The 20,727-nt window shown below is 38.5% G+C and overlaps 1 protein-coding gene across 17 annotated transcripts in view; it reads left to right on the plus strand.

Annotated features, from left to right (window-relative positions):
- The window catches only part of Ltbp1 (latent transforming growth factor beta binding protein 1), a 434,527-nt gene that overhangs the window by 212,640 nt on the left and 201,160 nt on the right, over positions 1–20,727 (plus strand). For all 17 annotated transcript variants that reach the window (XM_074049480.1, XM_074049477.1, XM_074049476.1 and 14 more), the window contains 2 exons: positions 18,650–18,874; positions 20,186–20,460. In XM_074049480.1, coding sequence (XP_073905581.1) covers positions 18,650–18,874; positions 20,186–20,460 — 500 coding nt within the window. The remainder of the gene's footprint in view (positions 1–18,649; positions 18,875–20,185; positions 20,461–20,727) is intronic.

Below are 20,727 nucleotides of genomic sequence, written 5' to 3' on the forward strand. Positions count from 1 at the left end.
AATTACATATCTTCATGTTGAAATTAATTTGGTAAGTTTTTTAGTTTGTTGAATTAGAAAATGACTGTAGTTTATAAAAATGTTTTATTTTATATCACTAAAAATATTATTTATGTATTTTAGTGCTAAATTAAAACATCCACACTTAGTTGCCTTAACTTCCTTGTCGTGCCATAAAAGGAAAGGAGAAAGAGAAACAGGGACAATACTGTGAAAGTGTTTCTAAAATTCTTCCTCCCAGACCCAATGAGTTTCTCTGATGATGGCTGGTTTATTTAGGAGTATTGCCAGAAGGATTTGGAAATTTTTCTAGTCTTGATTAATGATGGTTATTTTAATTTACTTCCCTTCAGTGTCTCTGATTGTTATCCTGCGCACAATCTAGACTTCTGATTGTTTTGTTGTGGTAACCGAGTATTAGAGTGTACACTAGGATGTTTAGAAAATGAGCTTAGTCTAAATCTGAGCTGCATTGCAAGAGAGTTAATTAGAAACACACACTCAGGCCAACACTGAGGATTAGAAGGAATTATCTTCAGGAAGTCAGTTTTGATACATATTGTCTTGATTTAATGGAATGTTCCAGATTCAGGAAGTATATACGGAGCCCTGAGGAATGAAGAGGCATATTTTAATAACCTGAACTTGACATAGCAAGTTATTTAAGTGAAATGGAAGGAGACATCTTGGCTCATCCCATCAGACAGTAATGAATCACATGGCTTTCAATAGGTTTTGTATTTGACTCTCTGGAAAGTTCTGCTGTGTACAGTAGAAGCTTTAAATTTAGCTCACAAACTAACCAATACCCTCTGCTCACTCTTTAAACCACACTGACTGATGCCCAGGACTTTTCTAGCTAATAGCTACTCCTGGGGTCACACCTGCCAGAACTGAGCTGTGTTCCTACCATGGTCAGTTCTTTTGTTCCTGACCTGAAATTGTATGATTTAATTCAATGTTATGTAAACTTATCAAAATAAGTGCAAAGAACAGAATCGTTGTTATGACAAAGTGAATAATTTGAAAAGACTCAATAAAGTGAATCCCCAATATAAAACTACCTGCTGACTTAGGGTTGGGCAAAACAACGTAAAACCCTCAGCAAGTTATAATATCTGTAACTGGCCATTCAGGAGACTTTCCAGTTTAAAAAATGTGTCGTAAAATGCTCATTTGTTCATTCAAAAAACATTTATTAGGGACAAGTTCTCAGGATCGGCACTGGAAAAGGCAAGATCCCAAAGAAAAGCTTCCTTCCTCCTGGAGCTTGTAACCTTTTGGAGGGAGGACTGGGACATGAACCCAGACAATTAGAGTTCGGCTGTCTGCTCTGTGGATTGCAGACAACTTTGCATTGCCCTGTGAGTCTGTGGTGGGGCTGGGAGCCACCAGCTTTGCCTGAGCATCATGGGAAAGGCCCAAGAGAGAAGGTGATGCTGATGTGGAGGCTTGGGCTGAGGTAGCAGCATGGGGTGGTGGGTTGGGAGGAAGAGGAAAGGGTCCATCAGTAACCACACATTGTGACTCCTCAGAAGGGACCATGTATTGGATGTGACTGAAATTGAAGAGAACACGGCTGTACTGAAAGCCTGAACTAGATCAGGGAAGGGCCTTTCTGTCATGAGGTTTACATTTCTCCTGCTGGCGATACAGAGAATCTTTGAAACCAACAGGAAATCCTTGTATTTGGCTTTTAGTGCAAATGAATCTGTATCTCAGAAGGAGTGATCCAAGTAGAAACCCTTTGGGAATCTCTTTGTCACTCCAATTTGATGATACTATCCATAACTCACCTTTTAGTTCCTGTTAGACATTTCCATTGCTCTGTGCATAATTCTAAGGACAGAAAACGGATGCTGGGTAAAATATACAATATGTATATGTATCTTTAAAAATCTAACACATCCTAGAAATGAAATTTGTGATGCACGCACACGTTTTAAGTAGCATTTTTGAACAGACAGTCTGTTACCTCTGACTTCAGTTTCTTCAATTAAGGCCTTCAAGTGTAAAGACAAAGAAATTGAAAATTGCTTCTTATTAACTGAAGTAGAAGCTGATACCTGACTCGTGCAAGCCATTCTCGCTGGTTACTTAGCCCATTTTGATTTTGAGCAGTTGAGGCAGTCTCTGTTTAGACCTTCGTCTGTTTCCTTCCATCTGTGTGTAAAACTTTGAAACGCATTAGCATTTGGGAGAACTCACCTGCCAATTTCTAGAAGCCCCTAAAACTGGTTTTGTTATGTGGCGATTTCATGGTCACCTGGGCTCTTCAGCATGTGAAAAAGACACTAGGAGCCCAGCTTCCTGCCTAAGGATTTTCAGTTCCTCTAGCTAGAAAGATCTGAGGCTGAGCTTCTCAACTGCCCCTTGGACAGCTACCCAGGCCACCCTACACCCTTCAGAATGGATCCTTCCCTAATCATCTGACTGTGACAGCAAGCCTCATCCCAGCCTCACCTCCCCATAAGCTGTTGTGACAATTCACTGCTCAGAAGAGAGGCTGACTGAAGGGACACCTACCCTTCAAAAGAAATAAAAGACCAGGACAGAGACAAATGCCCCCTCTGTGGTAGCACAGCTAGTTGAGAGCCATGGGAAAGTAATGATCCATAGAGAGTGGTAAGGCAAAGAAGCTGTAGACGGGCCATGCAGACTTTTTGTTTATAGTAGTGGTTCCCAAATACCGTCCACTCAGGATTTATTCCTTCTGGCATCCAACTGAATTTTACAGACCCCATTTCATTTTACGACCCAGTGTGTTTCTTCTTTCATATCCCACAGGGAATGTCTCGCTGCTTTTGTCTGAGTCCTAGTAGGGCTCTCTGTAATTTTTTTTATCCTGCATTCTTCCTCTTTCTCCCATTCCTAACTCCACCCTAATCTGCCAAATTTTATTTCTCTTTTCCAACACGTGATGTCTCAATCTGACCTTTGGGGCCTTCTATTCAAAATAAAGATTATCTTTTAAAAATGGGAGAGGAAGTTTTATTTAATAACTGATATTAAGATGTTTAGATAACAATTTAAAGCAAAAGTAATCACCATCTGTTATATACTGGGCAAAGACTCCAGGTGGAACGAGTTAAATGAGCAAGAAAGAGAAAAAAACAATCTAATGCTAGCATGAAATGGATTACTTATCAGATTCTTAGATGATAGCTTTTTTAAGGATTGAAACAATAAAACAAAGAGGGAGAAAAGAACTTATAAACTTAATTATATATATACAAATAAACTTGTATATCCAAGGCAAACCAAAATGAACAGGAAATAGGTTGTCAAAGATATTTTCATCAATAGGACAATAAGATCTTACAAATCTCTTATCCATAAGGCAGGCATGGAGCTCATGCCTGTAATTCCAGCTTGGGAGGTAGAAATCAGAGGATTGAAACTTGAGGCCAGCCTAGGTACAAGTTTAGGGAGGTCCCATCTCAATCAAAAAAGCTGGCAACATGCCTGCCATCCAAGCTATGCAGGGGGCCTATGTAGGAGGATCACAGTCCAGGCCAGCCCTTGCAAAAAATGAAAGACCCTACCTGAAAAATAACTAAAGAAAAAGGGGCTAGAAGTATTGTTTAAGTGGTAGAGCACCTGCCTAGCAAGCATGAGTTCCTGGGTTCAAACCCCAGTACCACCCCCCCAAAAATCTATTAGCCATAAAAGTCATCATGAAAGCAATTAAAAACTCATAAAGATGCTGAAGTAGGCAAAAAAATATGGATAAAAAGAGTTCAAATAGGTGAAATAAAAGCAGTAAACAAAAATGTGGGGAAATGTTCAAAATCTGTCATAAAGACATGTAAAACCAGCATAATAATGTAATCAGATAATAGGTAAAATAGAGCTCAGAAATTATTGTTTGGAAACTAGTAAATTTAGTAGAAATAAAATCCATTTTGACAAGCTAAGGGCGAATTTGCTATGTTCATATACTGCTGTTGATGCTGTTGATTGGCACATCCTTCTGGGATGATTCTTTTTTTTTAATTTTAATTTTTTTATTATTCATATGTGCATACAATGCTTAGATCATTTCTCCCCCCTGCCCCCACCCCCTCCCTTACCACCCACTCTGTTCCCTCCCTCTCCCCCCCATTCCCTTGATACCTGGCAGAAACTATTTTGCCCTTATTTCTAATTTTGTTGAAGAGAGAGTATAGGCAATAATAGGAAGGAACAAGGGTTTTTGCTAGTTGAGATAAGGATAGCTATACAGGGAATTGACTCACATTAATTTCCTGTGCATGTGTGTTACCTTCTAGGTTAATTCGTTTTGACCTAACCTTTTCTCTAGTTCCTGGTCCCCTTTTCCTATTGGCCTCAGTTGCTTTTAAGGTATCTGCTTTAGTTTCTCTGCGTTGAGGGCAACAAATGCTAGCTAATTTTTTAGGTGTCTTACCTATCCTCATATCTCCCTTGTGTGCTCTCGCTTTTATCTTGTGATCAAAGTTCAATCCCCTTGTTGTGTTTGCTCTTGATCTAATGTTTCTGGGATGATTCTTGTGCTGATAGCTCAACACCTTGCTGAGCTGGGGTAGTAAATGATACAGTGCAGTGCATATTGCATGACCTGCCCAGCGGTTGCATGGGCACACGTCTTCCTTGCCAAAATGCCAGCATGGCCTCCTGTTTTATGTGTTCCCATTGCACTCTGCCATAATCGTCATGAAGTCGATGGATGATACTGGCTAACATTGGCTGTGCCTACCACAGGCCAAATTCTAAGCACTTTGAAACTATACAAGTTTATTCAAGCCATGTAATAACCCTATGAACTGTTATAGGTAAAGAAATGTTATAGATGAAGAAATAGAAGAAAATGATAAATACCTTGCCTAAGGTCTTACCACTAATAAATGATGAGATCTGGTTTCAGACTCCTGGAGATCTGCTTCTAGGCTCTTGTTCTTAATGTCTATGTTTGTCCCTCCCCCTGATGAGACAGTTCCATTATAGACAAATGGATTCATCTGGGTTTTCTTGTTCACTTTATCTCTTAGCATGTTGCCTTGTGCAAACTAATCAATCAGTAACTATTAGTTGAATGCATGAGGAAATAATTACCAGGAAGTATAAAACTACATGTGTGAGGTTATTCCCTGCAGCTTTATGTGTAAAAAGACGTGCGGACATTATAAGTAAACACCAGAATCTACCATCTGTCAACCTAGCAGAATATTATATGACTACTAAAATATCAATTATTAAGGCCTTGTAGCTGTACATAACACTTAATAGTGTGAAGGCTATGTACTCACAAAAGAATGCAAGTGGAAGCTCTGCTGATTTTAACTGTGACTCAAAAATCTGTCTAGGCATTCCTAGTTTTGGGTGTACATAATATAATGATAAGGATCAAACCAAATTGTGCCCAAACCCTTGCTTGCTTGCCTTTATCTCCTCTGCCTCCTTTGAAAGTGATTCTGTGGACCCCCATGGGATGCTCCCCACCCCTTTCTGGTAAGTTACAGTCACATATGGCATCCACCCGGGTCTTCCTGGCTTGACCCTCTGAGGTCCGCTGAAAATGGGGCCCTATGGCCTAGAGACTGGGTGTTCACCCTACTTTACTCAGAACACTGAGTGTCCCCAGAACACTGGGTGTCCACCCTACTTGACCACTCTTCATGCTTCCTTGAAGTGCCAGAGGGGTCCTTGGTAACCCACAGAGTTGAAATAACAGCCCTTTCTCAGTTCAGAGTCTCATTGACAATAAGATAGCAGGAGGTCATGTCAGGAGGGCACTACCAGGTATTAGGACAGCATGCAGCCCATGGTAGACAGATAATAAATAGCCTTTGGGTGAGAAAATATCATTCTGGCCTTTACTTACTGCCTCACTGGAACCCAATGGGACAGCAGATGGAGCAACTGTGCAATGGAACCTTCCTCAGCGATGGAACTCCTGTCTGCACTCTGCAGCAAATGCTTCCCTTTCATCCCACTGTTCTTGACTCCACTTCTGTTCTTCCTCCACTGTCCATGCCCCAGAAACCTTTGCCCTTCTGTTAATAAACTAAAAGTTTTGAAGTGGACCAACTAGTGTATTTAGATTCCTAGAAAATCTAATCTGTGACTAGCTAACCCTGGATCTCAGCTAAGGCTGCATTTCCGTATCCTGTTACCAGTTATAAAAGATAGGTGCTTGAGGAGGAAGGCTGAAAGCGTGCATGGCACAAGGCTGTGTGGTGAGATTAGCGGGCCACCAAGAGCCACCCCCAATGTAACAGGTGTGAGGGAAAGAGCACTGAAACAGAGTTGAAGAAGCCGAAATTCTCATCCCATTTCTGCATTAGCTCGGCCATAACATCCTAGTGCACACAACCTCGCTGCCCCACTCTATCTGTAGAATAAGGTGGTTGTTTAGATGGCTTAGCAGTTGTCTTTAAACATCTCTGTGGAAATCTTAGCACTTTATGGACACAGTTTGAAACTTCTTCTGTAGTGTATGCAAATGTCAGCTCATTTTCTGTTGCTGTAACTGAATGCTATAGACTGGGTAATTTATAAAGAAAAGAAGTTTATTTAGATCCTTGTTCTGAAAATCCAAGAACATGGCACTGGCTTCTGGTTGGCATCTTATAATGGCCTTCTCTCTGGTGGGGACTTTTCAATCTCGAGGCAATGCTGGGCGTCACATGGAAAGACAAAAGCAAGCTTGTTCACCCCAAGTCCCTTCTTCCTCTTTGTATAAGGCCACTGTTGCAACCAGAGGTGCCCCACCCTTATGACTTCACCTAATCCTAATTATTTCCCAAAGGGCCCACCTCCAAACACCAATAACAGATGTCATTAGGGACTAAGTTTCAATGTGTGTTTTGCATGGGACAAATATTCAGACCAAAGCAGCTGAAGCTCTATTTTGTCAGAAAAAAATCAGTTAAAAGAGGTGTAGATACATGCTGAGATCTTTCAAGAAGGCTGGTGATTTTTTGTTGAGCTCCTATTTACAAAATACTGTGCTGTGAAGTATGGGGGACACAAAGTTGAAAACATCGTGGCCTCTTTCCTATGTCTTCAAAATAGAACAGGAGGAAAGGGAACAAAATTAGAATACCAGGCAGATTAACAAATGCTACAGAAATTACATTCAGTGCCCCGCCCAAATTTGCAGGTGTCTCCAGAATTCTTTGTTTTATTATTCCCTGTTCTCCTTCTTCTTTGAAAGTAAGTTTCTTTTTTGGGGCCCATATTTGGGCTCAACTTTAATGACTACAAGAAGTTGGCTGGCTGTCATGTCAGAGTTTTACTGCAGTTTTGTGCCCTTCAGTTAGAAGTTTTAACTTTTCAAATATTTAAAAATTCTAAATTTAGGTTCATCTCACGTCCTTTTCTGAGGCTTAGGAATAATAAATACCAAGCAAATATTAATGAACTTAGTGGGAATATGAACTTAGTCTCTGGAGAGAACGTAGCAGACAAATTTTGCTAATTGTAGTGGTGAAACAAATTTTAAAAATGTTTAGAAGCTTCTGTTTAATATTACTGCATGCAGCTCAGGCTTAAGTTGATAGTGCTTGTTTTTTGAGAAAGCATTTTGCAAGGATATTAAAGAAGATGCAAGATTGCAGTGACTGCAGTGTAGCATGGTCATTCATATAGTTACAATGATATCACACAGAATATGCAATCTGGGGCTGGGCATAGTGGCAGTGTCCGTAATCCCAGCTATTCTGGAGGGGCAGATCAGGAGTATAGTAGTTTAAGGGAAACTCACACAAAAGAGTTAAGGAGACCTAATCTCAACAAACAAGTTGGGCTCCATGGTACACTCTTTATGATCCTAGCTATGTGGGAGGCGTAGGTAGGAGGAATGCCATCCAAGGTCGAAGGGCCACCTGAGCAAAAATGGAAGACCCTACCTGAAAAATAACTAAAAGCAGAAAGATCTGGAGGCGTGGCTGAAGCAGTAGAGTGCCTGCCCAGCAAACATGAGGCCCTTAATTGAATTCATACCTAGTCCTCCTGTCCCCCAAAAAAGATGGGTCCATAGAGATGGGGATGTCATCGCCTTTTATGAAATCTGTTTCAGGGTAGCATTATCATTTCCGCAATTTGGTATATTCCTACCTTCCCCAGAAAAAAGTTAGCTTTACTTTTCTAAGTCTATGAATACTTTAGTAACTTCTTTGTCAGTAAGTATGAAGCTGATATTTGAAGCAGTGTCTGATTATACATCAAAAATCAAAACAAGGCTCACCACTCAACACATGAACTCCAGTCACTTAGACACAGACTGTAGATGGCTGGATATAAGCAGGTCTCTAGTGTAAAATTTAAATCCTGCAGATCATATTAAATGAGATGAGAAAGATCTGAATTTCTCTGTATTTACTAACCTGGTTAGAGTTTTGAAAACCAGAATTTCAGGGATTAAAAGAGCCTGTGGACTGTCTCACCCAGCTGTCCCATTTTACAGATGGGCTGACTAAAATCTGCAAAGTGGGGTTATTTGTCTCAATTTTTGAAGACTTCTGCCAAAGAAGGTCCTAAGTCAGTGTTTCTGGGACTTGCATGTTTCCTACACTGTTCAGTTCATGAATGCTGCTACATTTTTCCTGAGGGTAAAAGAGACTTGAGGTTGGGACTTACTAGATCACCCCAAGGACAGCATCCAAGATGAAGAACGTGAAGTGGAGTTTGTGACATGCTCCATCTACTGATTTCCTTAGGTGATGCAGAGTGTGAAACTAGATCACATGACATAGCTCACAGCCATGGTGGAGTTGATGCTGAGTGAACCGAAAACTATAAACAAAGTTGAGATGATGAGTGACTTCATCCGAAGTTGGGAACTTTGGCATGTGTGACAGGACGTCATATCTCTTGATAGAAACAGAATGTGCTGTTGAAGTATTTATGACCACCACCATTCAAAAATGAGTGGTATTTGTGGACTTTGTGTTTGCATTCAGGTTGACATTTCACACTTGTTGAAATGTGCATTTATCTCGATGTGGGCACAGTGTGCTCAGTGTTGGTAGATGGAGAGGGAGTAAAAGTGCTCATCTTATTTTTAAGACAGGTAAAACAAAGTCATGCTCTGTTTGAGCAGTTGAACTAAGCCAGTGATTAAAAATAATCTTCCTGGTGATAACACTTGTATGGTGTCTCACTGCCATGTTGTTTTGTGAAGATAATAGCCTTAGGGCTCCACAAGTGGGTGCTTTGAGGGAAACTCCTTTTAATAATTCCCCTCCTCCCAATATTTTTGGGAGGCCCCCAGCCTGCCTGTATTTTTTTTTAATAGTTATATCTTCATTTCAGGTTTTAAATTGACTGGTGCAGCCCCTTAGTCTTTGTAAAATAGAAAATACTTTTATCACAAAATAGTGAAACTATATGTGCATTTTTTTTTGCATTTGATGTTTAATATCCTTAAATCTGTGATGTGCACATATCATAAAAGCCAAGAGGTGCTCACTGGAGGGAGAGTGTGTTGGGTGCATTTTTAACTCTTTTCTTGAAGCATTTTCCCTTTGCTTCCAACTCTTGGAAGAATTTGATTTTCCCTTTTGTATGTGCTATAGGGAATGCTTGTGCCTTCTCTCACAAGTTAAAAAAAAAAAACTCTTACCTTTAGAGTGATTATAGATCCAATGTGTTTTAAATTAAACCTTCCAGAAACATAAATTAGGCAAAGTAGTTATTTGAAAATGGAAAATAAGGTCCAGGATCAAATCCAAATTTACAGTGCACATTGAATGATAAGAAGTACACAACTTGTTTTTCTGTGTTCCTTGTTTTTGTTTTTGCTTTTTTTTTTGTTTGTTTGTTTCCTTGGTTGGCTCTGCCCTGATTCTAAGTTTTAAATTATTACTTAAATTTAAATTATTATTATTTTTTCCTTTTCCACTAAGTGCACTTACATAGGCTTCCTTACATCCCTGTAAAAAGAAATAGGAGTGTGGCCCTTGTCTGTCTCATCAACCCACAAGGTCTCCCTTTCCCCTTGCCTCCTACCCTCCAGCCACACTGGCCTCCTTTCAGGGTCTTGACCTTTCTAAATCATCTCACATCGAGAGCTTAGCTCATAATAATGGTTCTTCAGCCAACTTTTCACACCACTGGCTTCTTCTCCTTTTAGTTTTAGCTTAAATTTCACCTCTGGACCATCCTATTGCATGTGTTCTTTCACTGAGTCCCCAAGTCAGTAAAAGTTAGCAGATAGATAATCCAGACTTGATGGTAGACAGTTTTTTAGCACAGTTGCAAGTCTGTACACTCCATAAGGAGAAAACCAATGGCACATTTCTTTCCATGGTCGTGTATGGGATTAGGCCTTCCCACTTCTTCTAATCTGGCTTCAGAAAGTAGCCATCATCTTGGCTTTCAGATCCATGTCTTCTTGGGGAGGGTGATGTTAAAAGGCAAGGACAGCATGGCTTTGTTTTGTTTAGGTTCTTAGAATGAGCAGTAGTTTGCTGGAAATTTTTTTTTTTTGGTTGAGGGCAGTGATACTAGAGATGGAACCCAGTGCCTCTTGCACGTTAGTCAAGTGTGCTACCATTGAGCTACACCTCCAGCCCAGCATTTAGTTGTTTTGTAACATATTTGTTACGTAAAAGTTTTAAACAGCTGTAGTATTAACCTACTTTCTGACAATAGAGGGAGAAATAAAATGACAACTTTTGCTTTCTAAAAGTATCACTGTTTTTCTTCCTCCATACTCCAAAGGAGATTGCCAAATCTGCTGAAGGCCAGGAAGGGAATTTTATTCTTCTAATCAGAGAGAAGCAGAAAAGCAGAATTAGCCATTCAAATCGAAACCATGTGTGTGCCTGTCCTGTGAAATGACAGATGTAGGCTTCCTTCAGGTCAAGGTTGGTTTTCCCTGTTCTGCCTTCCCCACAATAACTTGAAATGCTCTGTCTGCTGGCACGGATGGCCACAGGCAAACAGGGTAGCCAGGATTTGCTGCAGAGGGTCAAGAACATTCTTGGAATGGGAACGAGTAGCTCAAGTGTTTTTATAGTCAGCTAAGATAACAGGAAAGAAAGGGGTAGTGCTTACCTTTTTTCATAGTACAGATTTTAGAAACTTCAATGGGCTCATATTTGAACACAGGTCATTAATATTTGTTCATGTAAATGGGGCTCCAATTTGTGACTTAGAATGTGAACATTAGTCTTTCATCTCAATTTCTTGAATACTATGAGTTGTTTATAAGCCAAAATGAATGATGGAATGCAACTGAAACGCTTGACATATTTAAAACCTCCAACTTGTTCTTACAGCCTGGGTTCTTTTGCTCATTTTAACCTTTTATAGTAGTATCATGAGATACTGTGAGTTGTTGTCATGAAATTTCACCTTCTGGAATGACAGGATGAAGGGGCACATACCTCTCGTTATTTACAACGGCTCCCTGGTGACCATAAGACGCAATATAGTGAGTTATGGTGATGGCTTGCAAAATGCCACACTGACATGGTTATGGAATTTCTCAGCCAGCATTCTATGTCGCACCTTCTGTTAAATATATGGGCCATAGCCAGACTTAAAAGCAACATACCGCAAGCTTCTCAAGTCAACCTGAAAGATACCTTATTCTCTTTCCTTTTTATGTTCAGAGAAGGTTTTAATAGAACATTGGTGGCATAGACGATACATCACACAGAGATGCTTTGAAAGGGGAATGAACTTTGAGACAGAAAGAAACTATTCATAGCTAAATCCTCTAGGTTGGTTTTAAATTTGTTTTCTTTGATATAAAAGACTATTTAGGTGTACAAAGAGGTACCTACCACAAAGGGCTCAACTTTTCGTTATTGAGCCAAGGCAAAGAGCTTTCCGTGTTGTAATTTAGACTTTAGAAAATTCTAAAACAGAGAATAGATATTTTATTTCTCATTCATGGGTGGTTATAAATAGTGGTCTTTTATTGGTTAAAATAAGTCAGGCAGCAACCGTTTCCTTTAGGACTGGAAAGATACAGGGTTATATTTTGAGATTATTGCTGTATCTACTTATGCTAGTGCCTTGCTCGACACAAATGCAGGGGGGCTATCTCAGGGTGTAAAGGTAGATTTATACAAGAATAATAAGTTCATGTTAAAATTCACAGTCTGCTATTGATACTTATAATATCTAGTGGAAATCCATTGCTTAATGTTTCTTTGTAAAAAAGATGGTTGTACAAATGAAGTTATTCTGGTATAAGTCATGGGTAGACTTCACATTGCCTCTTAATAATTGATAGAAAAACTATAAGTTCCATGACTTTTAAAAATTTTCCCAAAACATAAAAAATCTTTAAGGGTAGGTTATAGATATATATGGGAACTCTTTATTTAGTAATCCCTAATTTAAAATGTTGTAATCACCAAGACTTCATCATCAAGTGTTTTATTTCTTTGAGTAAAACTAATCAATATTAATTTGAACATGTCAACACACTTCTTATTGTAAAACATGATATGGAGTATCTTTTCTTTCCATTAAACTACTGTGTTCCTTTTTTTTTTAAGTTCAGAGGAGCTGATGTGAAGTTGTGATGCATATGATACAACCACTTTATATTTTTACTTCTAGGATTATAACTTTTCATTTGTCTTCTGTACTCCCCTTTTGGTTGGCCCACACTGATTTTGATTATCTGGTTTTGTAAGGTCATCTGTGACATTTGTCATTCTGAATGGATCATGTTTTTTCCCTCATATGAGGAAAGTAGATCCAAAAGATAAACATGCACAAATACAAGAATGACCATGTGCACATGCATATGTATGCATGTTTCTGATAGTGGGACTGCTTATGATTAGGGGAAGGAGAGAGAGAAAAAAAAGAATGGTAGAGAGTGAAAACTATATTAAAATACATTGCATCTGGATAGGGGAGAAGGCACATGGAAGTGCGCTGAAAGCAGTGGAACAATACAGGGTTGGGGGAAAGGGTAGGGAAGAGTAGTAGAAGAGGTGAGACTGATTAAAGCAGAATATATTCACATATGAAGCACAATGGCAAAACTCTTTGAATGATGATGATACACCTAAATGATGAAGGACAGGAATGTAAAGCAGGTCCTGTTAGGGGAAGTGCTCTGGGGGTTGGGGACTGGAGAGAATAGAGGAGGGTGAACATGGTCGATGTACTTTACATACATGTATGAAAATAGAACAATGAAAATGGTCAAAATCATTTTAAGAAGGGATGAAGGGAGTGAGGGAGAATGATGTTGGGAATGAGCCTAACTAAGATGTGTTGTACACACATATGGAAACGTCACAGTGAAACTCCCTGTACAACTATTATATGCTAATAAAAGTATGAAAAAACCCCTACTTATTATTTTTTCACTTTGAGATGGGAGGCAACACTGCTATGCTGTCTGTGCCTTAATTGAGAAACAAATGTGTAGTGCCCAATCCCAACAGAGTTTGAAAGAAGTGACATGATTGCCCACTGGTCATAACACACATCTGTTATTCATGAAGTGATTTGTGGACCAAAGAGTCAGCAGTGAAGCTTGTACAATTACTCAGTTAATGTACTATGGCCACTGAAATTCCTGCATATTGAAAGTGAGGAGTGCTGTATTCCAATTATAAATTATTCATAGTACATTTAAATTTTGGTCTGGCTCCTTTTGCTTTTTCCTAGTGTACATGGAGCTCATCCAATACAGGCAAACTGTGATTTAGAAACTCAACTCACAACAGGTGTGGTGGCTTTTGCCTATAATTCTAACTAATCAGGAGGCAGAGATGAGGCAGAGATCAGGAGGATTGTGGTTTGAGACCAGCCCAAACAAAAAGTTATCAAGACCCTGTCTCAACTAATAAATCTGGGCATGTTGGAGAGTGCCTGTCATCCCAGCTATTCTTGAGGTATAAATAGGAGCATCATGGTTGAGGCCAGTTTGGCAAAAAGTGTGGAACCTATTTGAAAACTAACTAAAAAAGCTAAAAGAGCTGGGATGTGTGTGGCTTAAGTGGCAGAAGTCAATGATTCAACCTCGACTTCTTCTCTTACCCAGGACCTCAAAGAGTAGATTGAGCGCTTACAAGTATTTTCTCGACCCATTTCAGTATGGATAGTTCAGACTTGATCTGTAATACCAAGAACATTTTGTGTGTTGTCACCCTGGTAATGTTTTCCAGTTTTCTCCTTCCTCCTCCACTTTCTCACTCCTCCTTGGCCTGCCCTTTTCCTCTCCAGGTTCTACTGATCTTCCCCCCAGCATTATATTACTTCATATCCTTTTGATGCCTGCTGCTGTGATCCTAATCTCTCTGTTTTTCAACTTGTCTCTCAATTATTAGGAGAGTTTCCCATCTGACTTTCCCACCTTGGTCACTCTCCTTTCTAGCTAATCCTGATGCCATCACCAGGAAATCTTCCTGCAACACTATCCAACCTCATTTAATCCTCTGCTTGAAGCCTGTAAATAACTTACTCATTACAGAATAAAATTGAAACCCCTTATCGGGCCTTTAATGGTGTCTGTGGTCTGACTCAAGCTTCCTTCTTCTAGTTGATTACTTGATTCCTTCTCTTCTCTTCTCTTCAGAACCCTGGCTTCAGCAAGACAGATTTACTCATCATCTCCCTTGCTTACACACTGTGTCTCCCTAGAACGCATGCTTCTGCATACTGAATCTTGCCTAGTCTTAAAGACTTTTCCAAAATTAGATCTCCTGTGAAGTGCTTTTTGACTTCATAGAAGTGCCTGCCTAGCAAGCCTAAGGCCCTGAGTTCAAATGGTAGTACTGCTTTTTTAAAAAGTCAATGAAGCAGACTTGGTTTTTGAAAAGATAAACAAGATTGACAAATTTAGCTAAACTAATGAAAGAAAGAGAAGACACAAACAAATAAAATTCAACATGAAAAAGGAGATATCACACCAAGCACCAATAAAATTCAGAAGATCATTAGGAAATATTTCAAAAACTTATATTCCAAAAAACTGGAAAACTCTAGAAGAAATGGATAAATTTCTAGAGGGGTATGACCTACTGAAATTGAACCAAGAGTACATAAACAACTTTACTAGCTCTATAGCAAGTAAAGAGATTGAAGCAGTAATAAAGACTCTCCCAATAAGGAAAAGCCCAGGACCAGATGCACTCAGACCTTTAAAGGAAAACTGATGTAATGCTTCTCAAACTATTCCATTAAATAGAAAAGGAAAGAATGCTACCAAACTCATTCTATAAGGCCAGTATTACCCTGGTTCCACAATCAGATAAAGATACAACAAATAAGAAAATTATTCATTAATTTCCTTGATGAATGTAGATGCAGACATTCTCAATAAAGTACTTGCAAACTGGATTCAACAACACATTTAAAATATCATATACCATGATCAAGTTGGTTTCATTCCAGGACCGTAAGGATAGTTCAAGAATGTGCAAATCAGTAAATACACAAACAGAATAAAGGACAGAATTCATATGATCATAACAATGTATGCAGAAGAAGCCTTTGACAAAATTCAACATCCATTCATGATAAAAGCCCCAAAGAAACTAGGAATAGAAGGCATGTACCTCACCATAACAAGGGGTTTATGCAAAAAACCTATAGCTATAATATGCTAAACGGGGAAAAACTGAGAGTATTTCCCCTAAAGTCAATAAGAAGACAAAGGTGTCCATTCTGTCCACTCATAGTTAATATAATGCTTAGAGTCTTAGAGCAATAAAGAAAGAGAAAGAAATAAAAAAGAATACAAATATGAAAGAAGCTGGGCACAGTGACTCATGCCTATAATTCACTACTCAGGAGGTGGAGATCAGGAAGATTGTTATTTGAGGCCAGCCTGGGAAATAAGGTAGCAAGACCCCCTCATAAGCCAGTTATAGTATACATGTCTGTAGTCCTATGAACATGGGAGGCACAGGTAGGGGGATTGTGATCAGAGGCTATCCCTAGACAAAAAGTAAGACCCCCATCTGAAAAATAATTTAAAGCAAAAAAGGGCTATTAGCATGGCTCAAGTGGTAGAGCACCTGCCTAGCAAAGTACAAGGTCTTGAGTTCAAACCCCAGTACATCCAAAAAACAAATAAGAAAGAAGTCAAGTTATTCCTACTTGTAGATGATATAATCCTCTGCTTAAAAGACCCTAAAGACTCCATCAAAAAAAACTGTTAGATCTGATAAACACTTTCAACAAAGTAGCAGGATAAAAAATCAACATTAAAAAATCAGTAGCTTTTCTATACACCAGTAACAGACTGAGAAAGAAATCAGGAAAATAATACCATTCATAATAGCCTCCAAAAAATTCCAAGGACTAAACTTGAGGTGAAAGATCAGTATGATTAAAACTACAAAATATTGAAGAAAGAAATTATAAGACACTAGAACTTGGAAAGACCTCCCATGTTCATAGGTTGGCAGAATTAATAATGTGAAAATTGTTGTTATCACTGAGAGCAATCTACAGATTCAATGTGATAACCATCCAAAGTCCAGTGTCATTCTTCACAGAAATAGAAGATCAATCCTAAAATTCATATGGAAGCATAGCCAAGTAGTCAAAGCATTCCTGAGCAAAAAGAGTAATCCTGGAGGTTTCACAATACGTGACTTCAAATTATACTGTAAAGCCATAGTAACAAAACCCACATTGTATTAGCACAGAAACACACTCATAGATCAATGAAAGAGAACAGAAGACCCCCAAATAAGCCCACTCAATTACAGTCACCTGATATTTGACAAAGGTGCCAAAAACATACGTTGGAGAAAAGATAGTCTAAAATACGGTGCTGGGAAAACTGGATATCCACATGTAGAAGACTGACACTAGAGCCCTACCTATCACCCTGTATAAAAATCAACTTAAAGTAGATCAAATACCTTAATGTGTCACCTGAAACTTTGAACTACTATGGGAAAACACTTGAAGATATAGGCACAGGTGATGCCTTTCTAAATAACACTCCAGTAGCTTAGGAAAAATAGAAAATTACTGCATTAAATTAAAAAACTTCTGCACATCAAAGGAAACAATTATCAGAAAGAATAGACAACACACAGAATGAGAATAAAAATCTTTGCAAGCAATTCATAAAAGGATTAATATCTATGGTATATAAAGATTTCAAAAAATTAAACACGAAAATAACAAATAATACAATTAATAAATGGACAAATGACCTGAATAGACAGTTGTCAAAAGAAGTACAAATGGCTAATAAATACACGAACAAATATTCAACCACTTAAGCCATCAAGGAAGTACAAACCAAAACATAACAGAGATTTTTGTCTCATCCCAATCAGAATGGTTATCATCATGAAAACAAACAGCAAATGCTGGAGAAGACTTGGGGGGAAATGAACCCTATGTACTGCTAGTGGGAATGTAAATTAGTGCAGCCACAATGGAAATCAGTATGTAGGTTCTCACAAAACTAAAAATGGAACTACCATATGACCCTGCTACATCAATCCTGAGCACGTCTGATGGAATGTACATCAACATATATTAGAGATACCTGTAACCCATCTTTTTTGCTGTGTTATTCACAATAGCCAAACTGTGGAATCAGTATAGGTCCCCAACAATTGATGAATAGATAAAGAAAAGGTGGTGTTGTATGTAGTGGCATATTATATAGCCATAACGAAAATGGATAGAACTGGAGCTAGTTATGTTGAGCGAGCTAAGTCAAGATTCAGTTAGCTACAGAATCTAGATCATGCATAAAATCATAATAATAACACATGTAGGGTGTAGGAACTACAGGACCAGGGAGGGCAAAAGGAGAGAGTGATGGGGATGGTGAATGTGATCAAAGCACTTTATATGCACACATGAAAGTAGAATTATGAAGCCCGCTAAAGTTGTATGAAATGTGGATGGGGATAAGGAGTAATAGTGGGAGTAAATTTGATTGAAGTACTTTATATCCATTTATGGAAATACCACAACAAAATCCCTTACTTTGTGTAATTAATGTATGTTAATAAAAAAGAAATATTTTAGGATAAGAAAGCTTCACCCAGTGTGTCCTCTTATCTTTGATATTCTAAATAAGTGAATTCTAACCTAGTAACCACTTTGCTACTTGTAGGTTTCACTGGGGTCTTTTTCCAAAAATTCCAATGAAATTGCAAATTCCTATGATGTATGTTTCAAGCTATGCTACTTTTTTGTTCTGGGTAGCACTTAGTTCAGTGTCTTTTGCAGAAAAAAAAATTCAACAGATAATATTTTTATCACTCTCATTTGTTCCTTCATCTATTTTTGAGCAAATATTTAATATCCAGTGTATGTCAGACATTGTTCCAGGTACTCAGGATATAAAAGCTACTGTGGCAGAAATAACTCTCGTTATTTATATTCTAGGGAGATATTTAATAGTCTAGTAAATAAATAAGGAAACAGAGTAATTACACATTGCCAGAGTTACTTGAAATGGTTCTGGATGGACAGTAATCATGAGTGTCTTCTCTACATTCTTTTCCTATGAATGTTTTTCTTGTTGTGAGAGAATTATCACAAGAGAATTAAATGGCTTATAATTGAAAGAAAATTCTTTTTAGCAGAGTGTTTTGCTCATGAGTTTGCCATTTGTAAAGTTGAGAACATAAGAACTGTCATGAGTTATATGTTTTGGGTCTGTTAGTGGATTTTTACTTTTGAGAAACTAATTCTACATTATTTCTTTCTTCCTTTTCAGTAATTTGCCATCTTCCATGTATGAATGGGGGCCAGTGCAGTTCAAGGGACAAATGTCAGTGCCCTCCAAATTTCACAGGGAAGCTTTGTCAGATCCCAGTCCATGGCGCCAGTGCACCTAAACTCTATCAGCATTCCCAACAGCCAGGCAAAGCGTTGGGGACACATGTCATCCATTCTACACATACCTTGCCTCTAACCATGACTAATCAGCAAGGAGTCAAAGGTAAGCTTTTCATTATCATTTGCGCATTGACTGGGCCAAACCCATAGAGAAGCCAAGTCTCTGCAGATGGTAGGGCTATTATTGGAACAGAAAGGAGTGTGTGATCTGTGGCCTGAGAAATGGTAGTTGATATAGAACATTGGCTTATGTATGTGGCTGCAGGACTTTCTTGGCCATAGAGAGCTGTATCTGGGAAATAAGAAAGTAAAAAAGGAGACCATCCTTCCCTAGAGACCATTGCACTAAGAGCTGATGGACATGCATGGCACTCAATCTGGCAAGGGCTGGGAAACAGAGGAACAAGTCCCAGCAGTAATAAACTAGTGGGATGTGCAGAACCTGCTGATGAATTTTGTAGTTGGAGAACTCGCTGTCAGTGTTAAATGGTCATGAAACCTCACTGGGCTGGAAGGTAAACTAGGTTGCTTGGCGCTCAAAAGTTCTATGACTAATTCATTCTTTCAAACCTGGCATCTTTATAAATGCACAGTTTTAAAAAGGGGAGCAGAGAAATGTTACTAGCTCCTATTCTTTAAAACTTGAATCTTTGTATCAGAAGATGAGTTTTTGTTTTAAAGGGGCAGAAGGTCAATTTTATAAAATAGCATGCTTTGGTATTTGTTATGTGTGCATGTCATACACAAAAGTATATACATACTGTATTGTTTATTGATAGGAAGCTCATGTATGTGAATTTCCACTTTTAATGGAAAAATATAAGTCCTAAAATTTCTACAATGGAACTTATATGAAAAATATAAACATAGTGAAACTAGAATATTACTGTCATTTTATAAGATGTGCTCACCTATGACAACAGTCACCATGAATTTCACAGTTTTGTGACTCTTAGGAAAAGAATTTTTTTCAGAATATGTTACTGTTAGAGGTTTATGGTTTTTATTTTTTTTTGATTGTTTGGTTTTTTTATGTTTTGAGGCAGGGTCTCTCTATGTAGCCCAGGCTGGTCTTGAACTTGTGATCCTCCTGCCTCTGTCTACCAAGTGCCACGATTATAGGCATATACTATCATGCTTGACTTTGTTAGAGGTTTTAATTTCTCTATAAGTGCAGGGTTTTTTAAAAAAATATACAAATTCAGGTATATCATTTTGAGTATAGTTTTTGGTTCCTAAGAATTTTGACAGTTGTTCTGTAAAAAGGTACATTTTATGTATGGATAATTTACCCTATGTACAGTATAGATGCATACAAATATGTGTGTTAGTATAAAATTTATTCCATATTTTAAAAACCCTGACTTGTCTGTTGATCATTCATGACTCACAGATTCTTCTCCATCTGTTTCAGTGAAATTTCCTCCCAACATAGTCAATATCCATGTGAAGCACCCTCCTGAGGCTTCTGTGCAGATACATCAGGTTTCAAGAATTGATGGCCCAACGGGCCAGAAGGTAAAAGACTCTCAAGCAGGCCAAGCCCAAGTGTCTTACCAGAGCCTTCCTGTCCAGAAGACCCAGACCGTGCATTCCACGTACTCCCACCAGCAGGTTGTTCCACACATCTACCCTGTGGCTGCTAAGACACAGCTTGGCCGATGCTTCCAGGAAACCATTGGGTCACAGGTAAGCAATGTTGCCCAGCCCATTTTAGAAATGAGTTCTAGATACGGTATCATTCCATAAGAAGGCCAGACTTGGTAAAAATAATTTTCTGTAACCTGTGGGCTTGGTTTTATAAATAAAGTTTTATTGGAACATAGCCATACTCATTCATTTATAAATTGTCTATGCCAGCTTTCATGCTGGATGGTAGAACTCAGTAGTTCTAGTGAGAACTAAAAATATTTATTCTGTGGTCCTTTACAGAAAAAACTTACAGATCTGTGACTT

Source organism: Castor canadensis, chromosome 12, assembly GCF_047511655.1.
Source record: "Castor canadensis chromosome 12, mCasCan1.hap1v2, whole genome shotgun sequence".
Lineage (NCBI taxonomy): Eukaryota > Metazoa > Chordata > Mammalia > Rodentia > Castoridae > Castor > Castor canadensis.